The sequence below is a fragment of the Galeopterus variegatus genome, unplaced genomic scaffold, assembly GCF_000696425.1.
Source record: "Galeopterus variegatus unplaced genomic scaffold, G_variegatus-3.0.2 Scaffold1309, whole genome shotgun sequence".
Taxonomy (NCBI): Eukaryota; Metazoa; Chordata; class Mammalia; order Dermoptera; family Cynocephalidae; genus Galeopterus; species Galeopterus variegatus.
The window spans coordinates 293,497-314,523 of NW_007727420.1; the positions used below are offsets into that span (position 1 = coordinate 293,497).

Below are 21,027 nucleotides of genomic sequence, written 5' to 3' on the forward strand. Positions count from 1 at the left end.
TGGTGGTGGGGGTGGTGGTGGGAGGAGGTGGGATTTTCTCCTCCTCCCCTTGGAAGATCAGGCTTTGGAGCATCAAGGAGGCGGTTGAGGGTCTCCAAGACCATGACAAGACCTAGCATTGTTAGAGGAACAACAGTCCCTGGACTCCATGTGGCTCTGGCCAGTTCCTAGGTGGGTTCCACAGCTGGCCTGGCAAAATCAGCCTCAAGATATATGGCAACGAGGAGGGCCGTGGCCACCCTAGAAGCGCTGGAGAGCCAAGGTAGGTGGGGAGATGAGAGCCGCCCTCACCCCTGGGTCCCAGGGCCTGTGCCACCCCGGCCCTCCGGGACTGAGATGGCTGTCCCTGTCACGGCTGCTCCATGTGGGACAAGAAAGCTCGTGGGGACAGGCCCAGAGCCGAACATGGTCCCATTCACTTCCTCTGGACCTGGACGCTGGCATACTCGGAGAAGGACGGATCGGGCTTAGGGGCCGGCTGCTTGGGGGTCCGGTTGAGGTGCACCATGTCCAGGTCGGCATAGGTGAGGGTGTCCTCCGTCACGGGTGGCGGGCCACTCCGGATGCTGGCATACTCTGTGTGGTTGTTGGGCTCGGCGGCCCGGGGGGCAGGCTTCTTCCCCTTGGGCAGGTTCAGGTCTGCATATGTGATGTCATTTGTGTCCTGGACCTAAAAGAGATGGAGAGAAGCTCATTCTGGAGCCCCCAGCCCTCTTATCCTCCAATTGGGTACCATGTCTGGAGGCTTCTGTCTCCTCTTGGCACCCACTGGCTCAGCCCTAATTTGGGCTCCCCTCTTATCTTGCCAAGGTCACTTGCCTTCCAATCCACCTGCCTCCTCGCACGGGCCTGAAGGGTCCTCACAGCCCTGCTCAATGTCACCTCCTTCCGGCCTGAACTGCAGCTCTCGCCTCCCTTTCCCATGTTCATCCCTCTTCCTAGAGTGTCTGTCCCCCTCCTTCTCATTGTTATGAGTCCCAGTCTACCCTGCTAAGTTTCAGCTCCAGCACTGCTCCATCCTGAGACCCTTCCCTGCCCTCCACTCCCCTGGCAGGGTCCAGTGCTCCAGGACTCTCTCACCCTGTGTTCCCCATCACAGCACCCACCACCCAGGGCTGTGCCCGTTTTGGGGCCTGAGGACATGCTGGTCTCCTAGTGGGTGGGGACATTCATGCATTTACACAGACATTCACTGGGCATTTGTTATGATGCAGAAAGGCTGGTGCAGAAGAAGCCTGATCCATGGTGAATGAATAATGAATGAATGGATGCCACAGTTTCAGCCTCACTCAGGGTGATGCTGGGGACTGGGAGACTGAGATTTGGGGCTGAGTGAGAATGAGATCACCAGTTGGGGGGTGGTAAATTTCTGAAGTCAGAAAACCTGGCTGTGAATCCTGATGCTGCTTTCTCTGGCTGAGGGACTTTGGGCAATTCACTCTATCTCTCTGGGCCTCAGTCTCCCAATCTGTAAAGTGGGAGTAATAATAGTATCTATCACCAGAGTTGCTGTGAGAATGGAATGAGGTCATCCAGGTAAAACACTCAGGACAGAGCATGGCGCATACAATCTTCAACCACTTAGCTGGGCACTTACTTTCAGTAAGTGTTAGCAATCTTCAACCACTTAGCAAACGAATACTTTCCATGTGTTAATCTTATCACCCAGAACTGCCTTCAAGGTGCTGGTCATGAAGGATAAACTCTGCTCCCTCTACACTTGGCACCCAAGCTGCAGCAGTGGAGTGGAGCTGCCAACCACGACAGCACCTCACTAGTGCACAAGGGTAACTGCTGATCTCAGTTCCCAGAGCTCATAAGCACCAGGCAATCGTACAGATCACCTCATTCAGGGCTTACGACAACCCTGCTCAGGAGGAATTATATATCCCACTTTACAGGTGAAGAAACTGAGACTCTAAAGCTGTGGTCTCAGCACACAGCTCTCTGTCCTGACCCTGGCAGGCTCTTCCTCGCTTCTCTCTGGGAAACCCAGTCGGCAGCATTAGATCCCCTCCCTGGCAAGGGCTAGCGCCTGGATTTGGGAATCCAGGCACAGGCTGCCAAGCTCCACAGAGCTGGGTTGTGAGCGTCCTGTTCACTGTCCAGGGCCTGGCACACAATGGGGGCTCAGGAAGTCCCTGCAGAACGTGAATTCGTACAGGTTTCAGTAACAATTCTCACCGTCATCCTTTCCCTAGAAGTTTCCAGAAGGAAGTCCAGAGGTAAAATGACTGCGGGGAAGGCCTCCCTCTTCCATGACTAGAAATTGTTTTATTTTTCCTAGCTATGACCTGGCTTGTGCTCAGCGCTGCTGGGGGTCACAGTGGGTCAGGAGAGCAGGCCGACGTGTTTCAGCCCAGAAATACTGTGCCTTTCATCAGCCCTGACTCCTGCAACAGATTACATCTGAAACGATGACAACCGCCTGGGAAATGTAGAGGACAGCTGGCGTGCTCTCATCCGAGTTCAGAGCAGGGCCTGTCCCCTTACAAGATGCTGAGGAGCCCTCTGCCTCCAAGGTCGGACAGTGTCAGCTAGTGATAAGCAGGGTGAGATTTCTCGGACACAGGCCAACCACGTTGCCTGCAAAATCTCCTTAGTAATGTTGAAGAGAAATCGCCAGCTCCAGGGAGTGTGCCCTTGTGTAAGGGAATTAATGGCACAGGGACTTTCTACCACCAAAGGCAAGAGAGGCCCTGGCAGGCTGAGCTGTGACTCCATGCAGGCGCCAGCTACAAGGTGGCTGTGAGCTGGGGATGGTGCTCCTGGTGGAGGGACTGGCCGGGGCAAATGCATGGAGGCAGGAAGGCACGACCCACACTAAGGGAGGCTGCAGCCTGACTCCAGGGCACCATGTACATAGGATACTTTGTGAATGGTGCCCCCCAGAGTTGTGCTATGGGAGCACAGAGTCCAGGAGGCTGTAACAGACTCTTCTGGCTGGAGCAGACAGCGGGAATAGGCAGAGGACATGGGGGAAATTAGACACGTAAGACTCCTCTGCTCTCCCCCCTCCCCTCAGGACGAGTCTTAATTTAGAACCAGATCTGCAACATTCGTTGATGCAAAGAAATCACACCATCCAGTTTCTCAGGAAGGGCGTCTCAGCAAGGACTGTACCTGGGTTATTTCTCTGGCATTCTTCTCGGGCTCATGCAATCTAAAAAGGAAAGAGACACACAGATAAAAATACCCTCACTATCTCAAGTGCTCATGCAAATTGATAAGAATAACATTTAGGTTTCATTTCCTATATGGTAGAGGACATGGATGAGCAGCTCACCACGGAAATACAACTGCTTATCAAATGTTTGGACGAAGGGCTCAATCTCACTAAAAAGGAATTTTAAACAAGGCACTATAATTTTTTTTTTTTTTTTTTTTACCTACTCTCTTGGCAAGGATCTTTAAAAATGATGACACTCGGTGTTGGGCAAGGCATGGTGAAACTAACAGGCACTTTCATACCTTGCTGGTGGGAGGGAAACCACTGCCACCCTTTTGGGAAGCAGCTGGCAAAATCAGGAGCTTTTTTGGAAGGTGTCCTCATCTTTTGACTCATAGTTGTACTTTTTTGGGGGGAATTCAAAATACAGAAAAAGCTTTCAGTATAGAGGCAGGATGGGGGGGGGGAGTTTACATCTGAGGACTCTGCCAGTTCAGACTGGTTAGAGAAATTAGGATAAACCCACAGATAACGATTTAAAAGGTTTACGAAGAGATTTTTTTAAAAAATCACAAACGATTACATTAAAATGATAAGTGAAAACACAAAATCCTCTGTGGGATGATCTCAATTATGAAAAATGTGTGGATAACACTGGAAAGAAACACAGCAAATGCTAACAGCAGTGATCTCTGTGTGGTGTTTTTTCTTCGTTTTAGTTTCCCACATTCCCCAAATGTTCTATATTACACATGTCTACGTATTATCATTAAAAAAGAAAAGAGAAAGACCAAGATGAGCCAGTGAATCAAGGCAGCTGTTTGTGCATTTGATTCTGTAATTGGAGGCCAAGGCTTGGCTCAGGGGAGGGTCACGGTCAAGGTTGGAGAGCAAACCAGAGTTGCTGGTTCGGCAGGAGATGTGCAAACTCTCCAGCCAGCAACTCTGGGGACATTTGCCTGGATAATGTCAGAAATGAGCAATAGGGCTTGGCAGTGAGGTTATTAATGGATTTGACATGAGTGCTTAGCTCAGAAAGCAGTTCTGGGGCATGACAAGCCCCATGTGGCCACTAAGGCCCTCCGGGAGCACGAACACATCTGCAGGGAAGATCATGCAGATCTAGCCACACCTCGCCAGCCCTCCACCCTTCCAGAGCTCCCACTGCCTGTCTGGTTCAAGTCCAACTCATCGCCCTGCTCGGAAGCCCTGCATGGTCTGGCGTACTGACTCCCCCAGGCTCCTGCACTCCCCTCCCCTCATTTACCCACTTATCCACCCACCAAATATTTCATGAGGGCTACCTGGTGCCATGTACTTTATGCTTCAACACCACCATTCAATGACCCCCTTGGCCACTTTTTCTCTTCACTAATTTTTGTGTATCCTTCAAGACTCAGCCCTTGTGGCACCTCTTGAGAAGGCTTCTCTGACAGTACGGGGCTGGCTGGTTGCCCTTCCTTGACAATTTCAAACCTCCTTGCATATTTTCATACGTTTTATGTTGCTGTCTGTCTGCCATGTTTCCTTACCACGTGAGGACAGGTGTTCAAAAGTGACCTAGAGTAAATGGTAATCAGACTGCCCCAGGGCCTTTGCACAGTCAGTTCTCACTGCCTCTCCATCTGCTTTACTCTTTTTCCTTCCAATCCTATTTTAAACGGTCCTTTCTCAGGGCGACCTTCACTGAACCCCCAAACTTCATTCTCAAAAAACTGAGTTCCTCTCTTTCAAAGTAACATTTTAGACTGTAACCAATTATCCATTTTTTCCTGTCTCTCCTTTTTCTTTCCTATCTCAGAGAATGGCACCACCATTGCTCATCCTATTCTCAGGCTAAAGAAGTAGGAGTCATCCCTGATTCTTCTCTCTCCTCCTTTACAACTCACATCTAATCCACTGCAAGGCTCTTCAGCTCCACGTCCAAAATCTATATCAAACCCAGCCACTCCATCATCTCCACCATCCCACTTCCCAGATTCCTGATGAGCCTCCCCCATGTCCCCCTGCCTCTATTCCTGCCCCTCTGCACTCCATCCTCCACATTTAAAATGAATAAATGCAGTCACATTATCTTTCTGCTCAGAATGCTCAATGCTTTCTCACCATGCAGTGAAATCCATCTCCATGTCCCTGGTGAGGCCCTGTGTGGTTTGCCCCCACCAAATGCTCTGGCCTTCTATCCCTCTACCCCCGACCCATCCGCTCCAGCTACTCTGGCCTCCTCCATGTGCCATGAACATGTCCAACTGCTCCTGCCTCGAGGTCTTGGCACTGGCTCTTTCCTGCATCTGGTCTACGCTTGTCCCAGACATCACTGTGGCTGGAGCCGTTGCATCCTTCGGCTCTCTTTTAAATGTCCCCTCCATAGACAAGCCGATCCTGATGCCCCAAGCCCCACCTCTTTGCTGTGCTCCATCCCTTACCCAGATTGATTTTATTCTGTCAGCACCTGCATCACATCATATGTTAACCCTCCAGCTTGTTTGGTAACTGGCCTCCCAGGAGACTGTGAGCTCCACATGGGGAGGGACTAGGTCTCGTTCACCAGTGAAATCCCAACACCTAGTACTGGGCTGGCCCATTGTTGGTACTCCATAAATATGTGTTGAATGACTGAATGAATGAATGAATGAAAGAATGAACATCTCTCCCACTGGATTGTAAGTAACCTGAGACAAGGGCTAGAGTCTTTTCAGCTCCCCTTTGCAATCCCTCAGCTCAAGGCCTGGACTGAGCTGGGTGCTGTCCGGATGAATAAATAAAAGAATGAGGGAAGCCCTAAATATTCCAAGAATAAACACGGTGAATGTCTGACAAGTGAACAAATGGTCGATGAATAAACCCCAGTGCCCAATTAAGGGACCAGAGACACACATTTCTCTCATCTGAGCTGGGGGAGATTGCAGACAATGTTCTGCCTGTACATTCCTAACCCAGGGAGTTAGGAAGCAAGAATCCCTCCACTGGTCCTGCAATGTGAAGGGCCCTTTGAGCTCAAAGCAATGGCCTCCCCCCTCACACCCTCCCTGAGGTGCTCAGTTCTTCCCCACGCCAGTGTGCACTGGAAAGTGTCTGATCCCAGCCAGCCAAAGCTGGAGCCAGCCACTGCATGGGAAACCACCATGATCTCTCTCGAGCTATCGCTTTGGTTTAGAGAGATGAAAGGAGGCAAGTGATCTCCGGCTCCCTTGGTAGGCTCATGCTGGAAAAATAAAAACAGGCAGAAAATGGTTGGCTTCTCTGGGGAAGAAAAAATGAGCAGCAAGAGGCATTGGAGCAGTAATAAAGAGCACCAAATTCAGTGTCAGAGAAATCGGGGATGGAATCGTAGCTGGCACTTATAAGCTGCAGGACCTTGGGAATGTCCCATGACATCTCTGAGCTTCATTTCCCTCAACCATAGGATTTGGACGATAATTACCTTCTAGAACAGGGGTTCTCAAAGTGTGGCTCTGGAACAACAGCTTCAGCACCACCTGAGAACTTGTTATAAATATGCAAATTATTCTGAATCAGAGACTCTGGGGGTGGGACTCTATAATCTTTGTTTTAACAAGCCCTCTGGGGATTCTCCTATGCACTCAAGTTTGAGAACCATTGTTCTATAAAATAGGGATAATAATGAATCATACGATTTTTGCAATAATTAAAATCACAAATGGGCTAATTAATATATGTAAAGGCATAGATTAGAGCCTAGAATACAGTAAGTGCTCAATAAATGTTAGTTGCTACTGCTGCTGTCATTATTGACACTGTCCTTTTCTTCTGGATAATTGTCTAATCAGGGAGGCAGGACAAGTAAGAAATAATGACAACAACAAAAACAAAATGAAAAACCAGATCCTTCCCACTGAGAGAGCTTCACGGATTCAAAGGAGGAACAGATTAGGGAGTGCTGCAGTGGTATGGGACGGCGTTCATTTGCTCATTCATTCGACAAACCTTTGCTGAGCACCTAACCCATTCTAGGCATGGTGCCAAGTTCAGCAGCTATTAGCAGGATCATGAGGAACATGGTCCTTGTCCCCAAGAGGGGCGGATTATAATATGGGACAGGTGCAGAGACACCTTGAACACACTGCACTGTCAATGCCTGGGCATCAGGAGGGCTCACAAGTGGGACCTCTAACCTAGAGGAGGTAACCCCCTCACTGAGCTCATGAGGAAGAGCAGGAGGTGACCATGTGACAGGAGGTCACTGTCAATGCCTGGGCATCAGGAGGGCTCACAAGTGGGACCTCTAACCTGGAGGAGGTAACCCCCTCACTGAGCTCATGAGGAAGAGCAGGAGGTGACCATGTGACAGGAGGGATACCGACTCTAGCGATCACATCACACAACTCTGGGGGTGCTGTCTGCAGAGCCCACTGTGACTGCCCCACGGGCTTGTGGCCCTGAGTGTGTGTGAGCAGGGCTGGGGGAGCACATCCCAGGAGGGAGGCCAGTGCACAGGGCTCAGAGGTGAGCGTGGGGAGGAGGGAAGGGAGCACTGCACGGCTGACTCAGTGCGAGGCCTGGGGTGAAACTACAAAGTCAGCAGGGGTTGGACCACGAGGGAATCTGGACTTTCTTTTGAGGGCCGCAGGGAGCCACTGAAGGTTTTTCAGCACAGGTTGGCAATGAGTCTTGCCCTTGGAAAAGAGTGTACGAAGTATGGGAATGTGACTGGCAAAGGCACAGCTATAGGAAAACTCATTTCTCTGGGAGGACGGCAAAAGCTGGACTTCTGGAGAGGTAGCTCTGTGTGTTTGGGGGTGGGGGAGGTCTGGAGGCTGGACAGGGTTAGACCAGGAAGCCACAGTGGAGGTCAGAGCAGGAAGCAAGGCTTTATCCCAAGGGCACCCTGGACTCATGTTGCTGGGCAGGAGAGGGGCACTCGAGACGTCCCAGAGCCCCCCTCAGGCAGGTGAGATGTTCCTGCTGTGCACATCCTCAGTAGCTGGTATTGGCTCCATCACCACACCCATTAGCTCTGCGCCCCAGCCCAGGACACAGTACCCTGCAGCCCCCAACCTTGGGGTTGTCCTTGACTCTACATCCAATCTATCAGCACTTCCTCCTGGCTCTACCTTCAAAATATATCCGGAATCTGACCATTTCTCGGTCTATCCCACCACCCGGTCCAGGCCACCTCCTGCTTGGACCATTGCAGTAGGCTTCTCACGAGCCTCTGCCTCCACCTTCACCTCCTATAGCCTGCTCTCCACACGCAGTCAGGGTGACACTTTTAAAACAAAGTTCGGATTACATTCCTCCTATGCCTTGTCATCAAACTGGAAGTAAAACCCCAAGTCCTTCTAACAGGCCCTTGACCACTGGCTTCCACTCCAGATCCTCAGTTCCTGCTCAGAAATCCTAAAATCCAGAAAGCACTAAGAAGTTGGAGAAATTTGCACACCCCATTTGCAAAACCTGACCTGAACCAGCATGAAGCTGGTTTTATTTATGACCCTTAGTATGATGTCCATGTTTCCAGGCAGGTACATCCACACGGTAGATTAGGGGGTGCTACTGCCCCTGCTGTGCTGGGGGTAAATACCAGGGGCCTTCCTAAAAGCTGGGAAAGTCTTTTTACTAAAAGACTTGTAACACATCTGGCTGCACGGATTTCTGCTAAGAGACCGAGGCCCTGCGTCTCCCTGGCCGCATCTCCTGCCCTCCCTGTTCTTGCTGCCCCAGCTGCACAGGCCTCCTCTGTTCCTTCTGAACATCCCACCTCAGGGCCTTTGCCCCGACTGCTCTCTTGTCCAGCACAGTCCTCCCCACCGCAGCTTCAGAGGTGGCTCCTTCCTCTGCCTAACACAGCTCCCCGTTAATGCCCACCCCCTTGCTGTGCTGGGGCCATCACCTCCTGACATGACAGTATGGATCATTTTGCTTCCATGCTCACTGCTTGCTTCCCTCACTGGTAACTGAGCCCCATGAAGGCCTGGGCTGATCTCGTTCACTGCACTCAGAACAGAGCCAGCGCAGAGTAGAGACTGAGCGAAAGACACTATAAACATGAATCAACAAACTAATGTACCATCTGTAATGCGACATCATTGCCTGAGCCTTGGACCAGGCTGGGAGCTTTGGGAGGGCACAGATTCTACCCTCCTTACCGCGGTGTTCCCAGGGCACACCGTGCCAAGGTACTTGATAAACATTTACTGAACAGAGGAAAGAGCAGAGTACACAACCGGGATCCGGGGAAGACGAGTCCGGCAGCATGTGCAGGATGTCTGTGAGGACAGAAAGCTCGGGAGGCTTCTGCCATAGTCCACATGAGGTTACGCCAGGGGCTGGCTGTCTAGGGACAGCAGGCAAGAAAGCAGAGCCTCTGTGCACAAAAACCCCTCATTTGAGACAACAACTAAAATGGGCCTGGAGCGAGAAGGTTACAAAGGAAAGAACCAGCAATGCTGCCTGGGTTGTGGGTGAGGGTCGGTGGGTGTGATTGTGCGCTGGGGCTGTCCAATAACCAGATAGGAACTGCAAAGGTGTCCTGGCCCGGCGACGTACTTACCTTGTAGAAGAAGTGGAACCCTTGGCTGAAAGAGAAAAGAAACAAAATCAGTTATTTCACTAGAAATCACTTTTCTTGTATAATTTTTTTTTGGGGAAAGGTTTGCCTCCAGGGACATGGGGAGGAATTATTGAAGACTTATCCCTGGAACCAGGACACTGCCTCCCCCCCCCACTCCTGGTCCACCCAGTGGGGGGTCCATTATCCTCCATGGAGGAAGCCCATGATGGGGAAAGGTTTGCCTCCAGGGACATGGGGAGGAATTATTGAAGACTTATCCCTGGAACCAGGACACTGCCTCCCCCCCCACTCCTGGTCCACCCAGTGGGGGGTCCATTATCCTCCATGGAGGAAGCCCATGAGGGAGTTATCCAGGCCTTCCTGCTCTCCCACTTCCAGGAGTTGCCAAGAGTCCAAAAGCAGCTGTCAGCCTGGGAGGGGCCTGCTGCCTTTCCCCTGGACCTTGTCTTCATTCAACCTTGGTGGAGACCCCCCGGCAAGCCTGGGTCCCCATCAGGGCCCCTCTCTGTGGAGAATAGATTCTGGCAGGGTTGTGAGTTGGGGAGCAGGTGCGAACCCCAGATCTGCCACCAATGCATTCACCGTGTGAACCTGGGTGGGTCACTTGCCCTCTCTGAGCTTCTATAACTCTCAGGGTTGAGCTGGGCATCCATTCATTTACATGTTACCACTGCAGAACAGGATCTTGGGAGAAAGAAAGAGTCCATCTGGGTCAGAGATTTTAAACCTGTGATATGGGGAACCCCACAGAGAAGCCTCTGGGGTTCAGCAGCCATCTGACTCCCATTTTGCTATAAAATTGTAATTAAAAGCAACATGCAAACTTAAATGCACTTAGTGCCACACTCTAACAGGCTGAAGGCTGCCACATGTGAGAATTCTTGCTGCCAGGTTGACACCTGGCTCCTGGGCAGGTACTGTGTCTTTAGGTGAGCTGGTACAGTTGGAAGCTGCAGCTCAGTATCCAACGTCAGAATGGAGGCTGACAGGCTACAAAGTGCTGGGACATGAGGTGTCTCTGGGAATCCAGTGACTAATCACCCCCATTTTACACAAAAGAGACGGGATGATTCCCCAGGCTCACACAGCTGGCAAGAGGTAGAGTTGAAATCGGGACATTCACATGAGGATTGGGAGGTGGAGGACAGATGGTCCCCTCCAGGGCCCAACGAGGGGTAAAGGGCATCTTATTAGGGTGGTGGGAGGCAGCAGGCAGAATGGTCCCAATGTGGGCCTGGAGTTTGAATCCTGGCCCCACCACCTACTGGCTGTGAGGCCCTGAACAAGCTTGATAACTTTCCTATGCCTTGGTCTCCTCATCAGTACAATGGGGTTAGTAATACTACCTCTGAGGTCTGTGGTGAGGACTGACCACATTACTACATGTAAAGCCCTGTGAGAAGTGCCTGGCATATCAGAATTGCTCAGTGAATGTTAGCTGTGATTGTCACTGGAGCCTGTGTTTGACAGCTGGGCTCTGCACAGACCCACCACTCAGAAGCTGGGTGGCCTTCACCAGTGGCTGCAGCTCTCCAAACCCCATTCCTCCTCTGCAACACCTCACCCCACAGCAATGTGCTCACATGTGCCAGGAGCTCGGCATAGTGCCCAGGGCTGAGCCTCAGAAAGGACGGCCACCATGAATGCTCAACCCCATGGGCTGGCTTGTCACCCTTGGTGGGCAGGTGACCTGCCTCCCCACCCAAGGAGGAATCTTTTCTGTGTAGGGCTTCCCAGGAACTTTAGGGAAACCATTGGGTAGCTCTCTGGTGGAACACGTTATAGATTCTGGACGAGTAGTGTCTGACTCCAGCACCCCCAGATGGGAGCTGGAGGCCAGGACAGGGTCTCAGAGCACAGAGTCCTTCCAGCCAGCCCAGGAGGGAGGAAAGCTTGGGGTGCAGAGATGGAGGGGCGCAAAGGGGATGTGTGACTGAAGCACGACACACTCAGCTGGGTGCCCAGCTGCAGAAAGGTAGCACGGGATGGCGCTTGTCACTTTGCAGGCTGTGGCTCTCAGTGGGTGCCTACCAGCATTTTTAAGAAAAGAGACTAGATTATGATGAAAAGAAAATATCAGAGTTTCAATTTTATATATAGGGGTGTGTGCATGTTAGGTTGAAATGTGAAATATATTTCTATCACTTGTAGTAAAAAAAGGTTTCAGAAATACCAGCTTAAAATTGTCTCTTCCAAGAGTGGGAAAGAGAATGTGAATTTACTGAGGCCCTAGAATGTGTCAGACGGACTATTTCACATGAACTTATCTTGGTCTCATAACTATTCTCCAAGACAGGTGTTGACAAACCCATTTTACAGATGAGCAAACTGAGGCTTGTGGAGGCCAAACTGATTGTTTGGAGTACATAACAAGGATCTGGAACCCTGGTTTACCTGATTTCAAAGTCAGAGGCCTTGCTATAGCAACCCCCCACCCCCACGCATGCACGCACACACACACACGCAAGCACACACACAAACAAGTGGAAGATGTGCTGGGTTCGAACCTCCTGCTATAGGCAAAGGTTATGCACCTTGCCACCATGAGCAGAGCTTTCTAGGGAGGTGACTCATGTTTCTGGACTCATGCAAACCTGCCAACAGGCACTGACATTGAGCACTAGTTGCATGCCAGGTACTTTCCTAACATGTTACATGTAGTCACCCATTCAGTCCTCCTCCCAGTAGCCTTGGAGGTAGGAGGTGCTGTTATCCTCATTCCCTTCCAGCTTCCTGTCTGGGTGTGGGGCATAGAACCTGGACATGCACAAGGAAGGCAGCTGTTTGCCAGGTGGCTCTGGGAAGGACTGTTTCCTACCTTGGACAGGTAAAAAGAGTCCCTGAATCTTGCCACCCTAGCAGCTCCCTGCTTCGCGTCTCAGTAGTGGTCCCATGCGGATGTGAAACCTGGGGCACTGATGGCCACCTCGCAAGCATGAGGGGAAGGCCATGGATGACTCACCCACACTCCAGTGTGAGGAACCTGCTGTATCAGCCCCAGTGTCGCTACCTCTGGACTTGTATTTGGAAGCCACTTATGTCCTTATGGTTTAAGCTACTTGCAGCCCAGAGCACCTAGTGGTGTCTCCTTTGGGGCAGGACAGCCCAGAGGCAAACTCTTAGGGAGGAAAAGGGGAATCCACCCACCTTTCTTCTGTCTGGCTCGGAGGAAATAGAGGACCGCAATCAGCAGGGTCACCAGCAAGGCACACATGACGCCCGCCACAATATAGATGCTCCAGCTGTTATTTGGAGATTTGCCTAGAGACCACATGGAACACAGGCTTCATGTATGCAGACTGACAACAGAGAAAACGAAATCCCCCTGTCCCTCCCTCTTCACCACTCGGCAGGCATCATTGAGACCACTTGGCTGGGCCTTCTTTGCTGTCTCAAGTCACACGAGCAGGCTCATGAGTCTGCACACACTTGCCCATGAGCATCCCCCATGAGCAGCACAAAGACCATGCTGAGGTACCAGGAGGGACACTATTTGCTGCTGACAGCCATGAAGGAACCCTGGCCACAGGATGTGGGCAGAGATCTCACTCCTGAGGAACAGAAACACATTCCTTCTCATCTGGAGTAAACCACAAAGTAGCCACAATGGCAGCACAGATCCACCTGAAACTCTGAATCAGCATCTGGAAGTCAGGCAGGGGCTGGGGGAAGAAGGCACAGTGAGGACTGGTGGACATGCCAGCTGCTAACGGACTCTACAGAGCTCTCAGGATGACCACTGATCAGTGCTGGGACCTGGGCTATGTATACTGGGCTTAGGAGTTGGCACAGGAGCTCAAATCAGGACACTTGAAAGGTAGATAGAGGTGTGGCTGGTCCCAGGGCAAAGTAGCCGGTCTTTGATTAGAGTGGTTAATCAAGTGTGAGGCTCTGAGCCACCAAACATGGTTCAAACTGATGCCGCTAACTAGGGGTGTGACCTTGGGCAAGTCAGCTAACCCTCCTTACACCCTGGCTTCCCATTCTGCTACTGGGGCCAATTAGAATGTCTACCTCATAGGATGGCTTCAAGGATTACCTAACTAGCCAACTAAAGAACTCATTCACCCTTTCTAAAAGTGTTTATTTGGCACCTTGTGTGTGCCAGGCCTGGAAGCTGCAATGCTAAAGCAGACAGTCATGGTCCCTACCAGCTGAGGCTCAGAGCTGAGAGATCACAAAGCTCATCTCCAGCCCTACCATGAGCAAGTGGAGGCCCAGAGAGAGAGGCAGTGACTTGTCCAAGGTCACACAGCAAGTCTGTGACAGAGCCAGAAATCTACACATCCTGTCTCCCTGTGCAGTGGGCATCCTATGGAAGCCAGGCAAGGAGGAAAGCAAAGGGCCACTCTGCCACGGCCCCGAGATGTCTTCAGAGCGTCCCTGAAGATGCATGAAGGAAGGAAATGGACTCTATCCTAACCCAAGCAAAGGTGGCATCAGCTACGTTGATGACAGGTGATGAAACACTCCAAGGGGCCCTGAAATGCCAACTGGGTGCTGCGATTTTGAAAAATGAAGAGACACATATCCACAACACATTGTAGGGGGCTGAGGACATGATACTCTGACAACCTCTTGCTCTCCCAGGAGAGTGGCAGCATTACCTTTGTCATAAACAAGGAAGCCCATTGGCCTAGAAATACTCCTTGGGAGATCACCCCACAGAAACAGTTGCACGCGGCACAGAACAAGTACGTGCATGGGCACCACAGCATCGACTGCCACAGACAAGCTGCAAAACCTTGGGCACCCCCATCCCCCACCCCGGGGGCAGGCTTGCAATGGCGGCCAGGGAGCCCAGCCAGAGGAGAGGAACGGCGAAGGTGACAACTGTAGGTGAAGAAGGCAGGAGGCGGGACACTGTGAACAGGCCATCCCCTCCCTCCCTTCTCTCTCACTTTAATACATATTTTGGTCAGAAGCTCTATCAGGATGTGTGCCCGACTCTCGCCAGTGGTGACTTTTGGAGTGGGAGATTTGAAGGAGGGAAGCTCATGTTAAAATTCCTCTTTCTGTTTACTGACTTCTAGATTATTCCATAATAAGCATCAACTACTACTTTTAACATTAAAAAAATAGATAACATTAAGATAAAATTTACAAAGACCCAGGTCACCTGGAGGGGAGGCCTCACCAGGGGCGGCATCTGTGCCCTGCTCCTTCTGCTGGGCAGACACCTCCAGGGTGTGGCTTCTGCTGACCGCTGGCTGCCCGTCATGCTGCACCTGGCAGGTGAGCACCACATCCTCCCTGTGGGCGGAAGAGTTCACCAGGAGCCAGCTCGTCCAGTTATAGGTGCCATCCTTGTTCTCCATGAGGGTCGAGGCCGATTCTGTTCGGGACACGTTTCCATTCTCCAGCCAGGTCAGGTTTAGTCTCTGGGGGTAGAACTTCCCCACCTGGCAGGTGACATTTACCTGGTTCCCTGCTATCGTAGCAAATAATGCATTCATAATTTAAAAATTCTGAAAATATTTCTTGAGGCCCAGATGCTTTCACAGAAAAATTGTACCAAGCATTTAAAGATTAATTTAAATCAATTTTTGTGTATGAAAAAATAGTTGTAAAAGAAATTTGGGGAAATTTGAGTACCTACTCCATTTTAGGTGATATGAGAGAACTATTGTTAATTTTATTAACAGTGGTAATGATACTGGTTTGCAGAAAAAAGTTCCTAATCATAAGACCACCCAATTGTGGGCTTCATTTGTAACTGGATGTGCATCGTGACTAAGTTATCGGTGGACCTGATCATGCAACTTCCATCTATGTTTTATTAGAAGTGAAATGTGTGTCCTCCACTTCCTATTTTACTCTTGCAGTGGGCAGGGGCATAGACATATATGGGACCCAGTGCTGACCCAGCAGATGAGGTCTACACCACAGGGTGTATTGGAAGGACCCTGGCCTTTGAGAAGTCTTCTCCTGGAGTTGCTACCTGAGAGGAAATTTATGTATATTTTTGTCACAAAAATGGAGACTCTAGCCAACTATAAGTCTTTGGACAATGTCCATCACAGGAGCATGTTTCTCTAATCAGCACAAATTTGCCTTGTAGGCTAGAGGTCCTGTCCTTAGAACCCCAGATCTATTTTGATGAGTTTAGACCATTCACCTGGTCTAATGGCAAGAGGTCGTCAACACAACTTGCATTACTCCCTGAGTCCTGCTCTACCATTCCGTAAAGCTCCCAACTCACAGGGTGGTTGAAGCAGGAAAGGAGGTCATAGATTAACTCTGCATGTAGTAAATGTGCAGTGAGCAGCCGTGATTATTGTTGGTCCATTATCATAAATGAGGAGAAAGAAGAGGTCCTTGTTGTGAGCACTGTCACCTGGATGCCTGTCCAGACTCAAACTCCACGTCCTCAGGGCTCCCTCTCCGAATTTCACATGGTAGGTGCTTGAGCCTGCTGGGGTGAGGTCACAGATGCTGATGGAAAAGTCTAACATGGAATAGAGACTGGGCAGAGGCTAGAAAGCAAGGAGCAGGGAGGTGGCTGAGAGGAACGGCGAAGGTGACATCCAAGTGAAAAAAGGTTGCAGAAATCACCGAATTATGGTTTTTACCCTCTGTTCTGAATAATACCCTCAGGAAACAAGTTTGGTGAATTGGCTTTCAAAATACAAACAAGATCATAGGCGTCTTCCTCCAGAGGAGCTACTGAGAGAAAGCCAGAAGCATTTTGAAAGGAGCAGGGAACAGATTCTCAGTGACATCTGGGGTGTCGCTGGGATTCCAGCGTCTGTTTGGACACAAATCTATTTAAAGACAGGAAGGTACCAGCACTGAGGGTGGGATGTGAGCAGGGCTTTGTCTGGCCTGTCCTGGCCATGCCATCCACACACGTGCTATCCTGAAACACACCCAAAATGCTCTTCTCAAAGCCCTGGCACCATGGGCACGATGGGCACCACCTCTGCCATGGGAAAAAACCCAACTTTTCCTATGTCACCTCAGGATGTCTAGCTCAGGGTTCTCACCCGGGCTGGGTATTGGAGTTTTCTGGAGTAATTAATGTCTTCAGATGCCCGGGCCCATGTCAAACTAATTAAAGTAACATTTCTAGGATAGAGCCTGGGTCTGGAATCTTCTTCAAAGTTTCCCAGATGGTTCTAAAGAGCAGTCAAGGCTGAGAGCCACCCAACCCCACCCCACTCCCCATTTATTCTTGAGGCCTGGAGAGAAAAAGGGACCCATCCCAGGTCACAGGCTTGGGCACAACATAGCTCACATTTAGAACATTCACTACGGCCAGGCACTGCTCTAACACTTTCCATGATTTGGCCCATTCTGTCCCTTCTCCTGCTCTGTGTGGACGGTGTCATCATCCACAGGTGATGACACTGAGGCCACTATGGGGGAGGGCCCTGTTGTAGGTCACAGAGCCAGGAGGCGGCAGAGCTGGGATGTGGGCCCAGCAGCAGGCTCCCGCCCTGTCCTCCTGACCACTGTGCTATTGATGCTCAGGACTAGCCCTGCCAGACCTCCATCCAGGGCTTTGTGCACATCCTCTCCAACCTGCACAGCACCCCAGATGGTGGCCATGATGATCACCATGTCACAGATGGGGAAACTGATGATTTGAGGGAAGCCAAGACATGTCCGAGATTGTACAGGTTTGGGACGATAACCCCATGGCTTACTGAGGGTCTGTTCTCTCACCAGGCTCACTGTGTGCTCATGACATCCTGGAAAGGCTGGTACAATTGTCCACATTCTACAGATGGGGAAACTGAGGCTCAGCAAAGGAAACTGGATCACCCAAGTAACATAACCTAGAAATATCCCCTCAGTTTGGGGGTGCCTCCTCTATGCTGGGTGATTTACAGGGAGGATCTCAAATCCTTTCGACTCTTCTAAAAGGAATCCATGGTTATCACCATTTTATGGATGAGAAAACTGAGGCCACGAGAACTGAGGGCAGTGTCTCCTTGTCCCCACTGTGTCCCAGTGGGCAGTTCCTGTGCCCCGGAAGCTTTCATGCCCATCAAAAGAGCAAGTGCCCCAACTTCTCGAGCCCTGACACTGACCACCACCTCCCCTTTTCTCTTTGAGATTCTTCATGTCAAGCAATTCTAGGGAGAAGTTCCCTCCTGGGTGCCCAGGCCTGGCTGGTTACCCTGTAGTCCTCAATGCAAGACAGTAGCCTCCTGTCAGCCCAGAGGAGAATAACTTGCCCCAAAGGGTCCCAATGTACCCTAGGAAATGCCTTATCTGGTATTTCCTTGGTATTCAGCGCCATAAGATGGCGTGTGCATGGTCTGCTGGATGCACGAAGTCATCTCTGCTCCATAGATGCTGCTTGGTGAGAAGTGACATCACCACAGCAGGGACAAGAGTCCTAAATGCTGCACAGATGTGACATGTGCTTTAGGAAAAGTTTCCACATACTGTGAGATGTCTGCAGGGTGGCACTGATCTGGGGTTAAAGCCACCCATTCCTACCCCTACAACACAATTTTTTTGTATTGTTTTGTTTTAAATTTTTTATTGCTGTAGAGCAGAACAATATAGGATTTTAGGAGAGAAGGTTGGAGCAGTTCTCCACATGTGACAAGCACGTGGGGTGCTGCAGAGACAGGGACTGAGTCAGGCTGTTGGGATTCAGACCTTGGCCCCCCTACTGCTCACAGGTCAGGTTTCGTCTCTGAGCCTCCGTGTCCTCATCTGTAAAAGGGGCAACAAACGGCCCCTCCCACATGGCACTGGGCATGAGCAGAACATGCCAGGATGAAGACCCAGCATCTGATCTGCTGCCACTCCCTGGTCCCCTCCCGCCTCCCTCCTTCCTCCTTCCCCCTCCAGGGCGTCATTTAGGCCATGGCTTGGTGAAGAGGGATGAGAACCCACTAGGAGAAGCAGTTGAGTCCCGCTTGAGCCACTTTCTAGCTGTGACTGCCTAGACATGGGATGCACCTCCTGGGGACTTCAGTGTCCTTGTCTGTGATATCTGCAAAGTCAGGATAAAGCCTCCTTCCCTGCCTGTGTGCAGGGGTTGTGGTGAGACTTGATTTCTACCGTATCCAGGAGGGGCACCATCCACATAAATTAAAATACACAAACCCTCTGACCCAGCAGTGCCACTTCCTATGGGCATCACCACCTGTACCCTGCAGCACTGTGTCCACAGCCCAAGGTTGGGAACAACTTAAATGTCTATCAACAGGAAGCTATAATATAAATGATGGTATTTCCATGTGGTGGAGAATTACGCAGCTCTTAAATAATATAGCAGCTCTCTTTGTACTGATATGGAATCTCCATATGGAATGATAGGACTTAAATTTGGAGAGGTTTTCTAATCACCAACTGGCTGCAAGGTCTGATTGCAAAGGGCATTTGAACCTTTGGGAAACTGATGAAATGTTGGCCCCTGCCCAGTGATTTGGTTTAAGGAGCTTTTTTTCAGTGCCTGCTATGCACCAGGCTCTTCTATGGAGAGTGTCTAATGTTGGGGCAGGAAGGAGCCTGCCTGGAGTTAGGTCTGGGTCTGGTCCTGATCCTGTCGCTAACTGGCCACATGACCCTGGGTAAGATCCTTGTCACCTCTGGGCCTCAGACTCCCCATCTGTAAATAGGGGATGGGGCTGGATGGTGTATAGGTCTTTCCTGTGCTGACATTTCTGGATTCAGGAGTTAGAGGATCCTGGCCCTCTGGAAGGAAACCTAAAGTGAGCATCTTGGCTGCCTCAACTGAGGAACCCCTAAGTCACCCACATGGGGGACCTCCTGCCTTGGGTGAGGCACATTCTGGGATGGCCCAGCTCTGCTCAGAACTTCAGTGACTGTGTGATTTGGTCCCTGAATAGCACCAGGATTTTCAGACAGACCCAGAGCAAACACTAAGCCCTGGGCATCTCCTCCACCAGGACCAGCAGATTAAACAGTGCATCTGAGCCTCTGAGGAATCTGCTCAGTGTGGGGTTTCTAAAGATGTAATAATAAAGAAAACACATCCACCTCCCTGCCCTGGATGGATTTTTCCTCCCTGGAAGGGAAGAGAATGTCAGCTGGTGGGGGAAAGTTTGCCCATCCGTTCTCGTTGTTTCCACAGCATCCACAGCACAGCCTGGCTCACAGAAGGTTCTCAGAGTTTCTGAGGAAAGAGAAGACTCAGCCGCCCTGAGTGGAAGTGCTCCCCGGAGGCAGTGGGGCAGGGGTCACCTGGGACTGGGCAGGTCACTAACTGCCCCCTCCCTCATCTGTGCAGCCAAGGGGCTGGGCCAGGCTGACCCTGAGTGGAAGTGCTCCCTGGAGGCAGCGGGGCAGGGGTCACCTGGGACTGGGTAGGTCATAACTGCCCCCTCCCTCATCTGTGCAGCCAAGGGGCTGGGCCAGGCTGGAAAAGGCAATGGCAGTGGAGCAGGCGGACCAGGGGTGCAGATGTCCCCTTTACCACCTGGGGCCCTGACACACAGCGTGGCCTCTCCAGGCCGCCATCCCTGGTCTGTAGACTCGGATCATGGAAATGAGCACCCACCGCACCTGCTTCCTACTCGATGCTCACAGAGCAGAGGGCGTCACTACTGTCTTGCTGTCACACACCAGGGGACGAAGGAGGCCCACGCCGTACTCACCACGCACGGACAGCTCGGTGCCTGCCCCAGACTTAAACTCCACATCAGGAGTCCCTTTCCGGAACTTGACACAGTAGTAGGTGCCGGCGTCAGCTGTGGTGACGTTTCTGATGAGGATGGAAAAGTCCTTGTTGTCTCTCTCTGTGGTGCTTCCAATACGCGTTACCCGGGGGAAGAGGGCTTCTTGTCCATCTTTGAAACTGAAGATCAGCTGCCGGCGTGGCTCTTCCCCCCTGAACCACTGCATGGGCCCCACGGGGAGCAGGGAGGTCACGGTGCAGCGCAGAGTGGCCGCCTCTCCGGCCGCGACCGACACTGATGGCTCAGGCTGAGTCACCCGCAGCTCCTCCTGTCCTGATGCTCCTGGAGGGAAACACAAAGCGGTCAGTCATCCATCCATCCATCCTCCCAGGATCCTGTGTTTTCCCAAGTGCTTATCAACAGCGACTTTCACTGTCTGAGCACGCACCGTGAGCAGGCCTGGAGCTCAGCACATTGCATGTGTCATCACATTTAACCTGCACAGCACGCCTGCAACATGGGACTCTATTACAAATGAGGAAACTGAGGCACAGAAGGCTAAGTGACGTGGCAGAGTACAGGTTTGAGTTCCCGATCTCTCTCTGGAGGAGTCGTGTCTGAGCAGAGCTCTGGAATTCAAATCTGAATTTACCAGGAAGAAGTGAGCCTGGTGTTCCTGAGAGAGGGAACAACCTGGGCAAAGCTCAGAGGTAGGAGGC

The 21,027-nt window shown here is 51.2% G+C and overlaps 1 protein-coding gene across 1 annotated transcript in view; it reads right to left on the reverse strand.

Annotated features, from left to right (window-relative positions):
- Window positions 1-6: 6 nt before the first annotated feature.
- The window catches only part of SIRPA (signal-regulatory protein alpha), a 37,391-nt gene continuing 16,370 nt past the window's right edge, over window positions 7-21,027 (reverse strand). The window contains exons 2-8 of the mRNA XM_008576199.1: window positions 20,218-20,650; window positions 17,195-17,283; window positions 14,842-15,135; window positions 12,852-12,965; window positions 9,684-9,708; window positions 3,124-3,163; window positions 7-670 (exon numbers count right to left, since the gene is read on the reverse strand). Coding sequence (XP_008574421.1) covers window positions 416-670; window positions 3,124-3,163; window positions 9,684-9,708; window positions 12,852-12,965; window positions 14,842-15,135; window positions 17,195-17,283; window positions 20,218-20,650 — 1,250 coding nt within the window. The 3' untranslated portion in view covers window positions 7-415. The remainder of the gene's footprint in view (window positions 671-3,123; window positions 3,164-9,683; window positions 9,709-12,851; window positions 12,966-14,841; window positions 15,136-17,194; window positions 17,284-20,217; window positions 20,651-21,027) is intronic.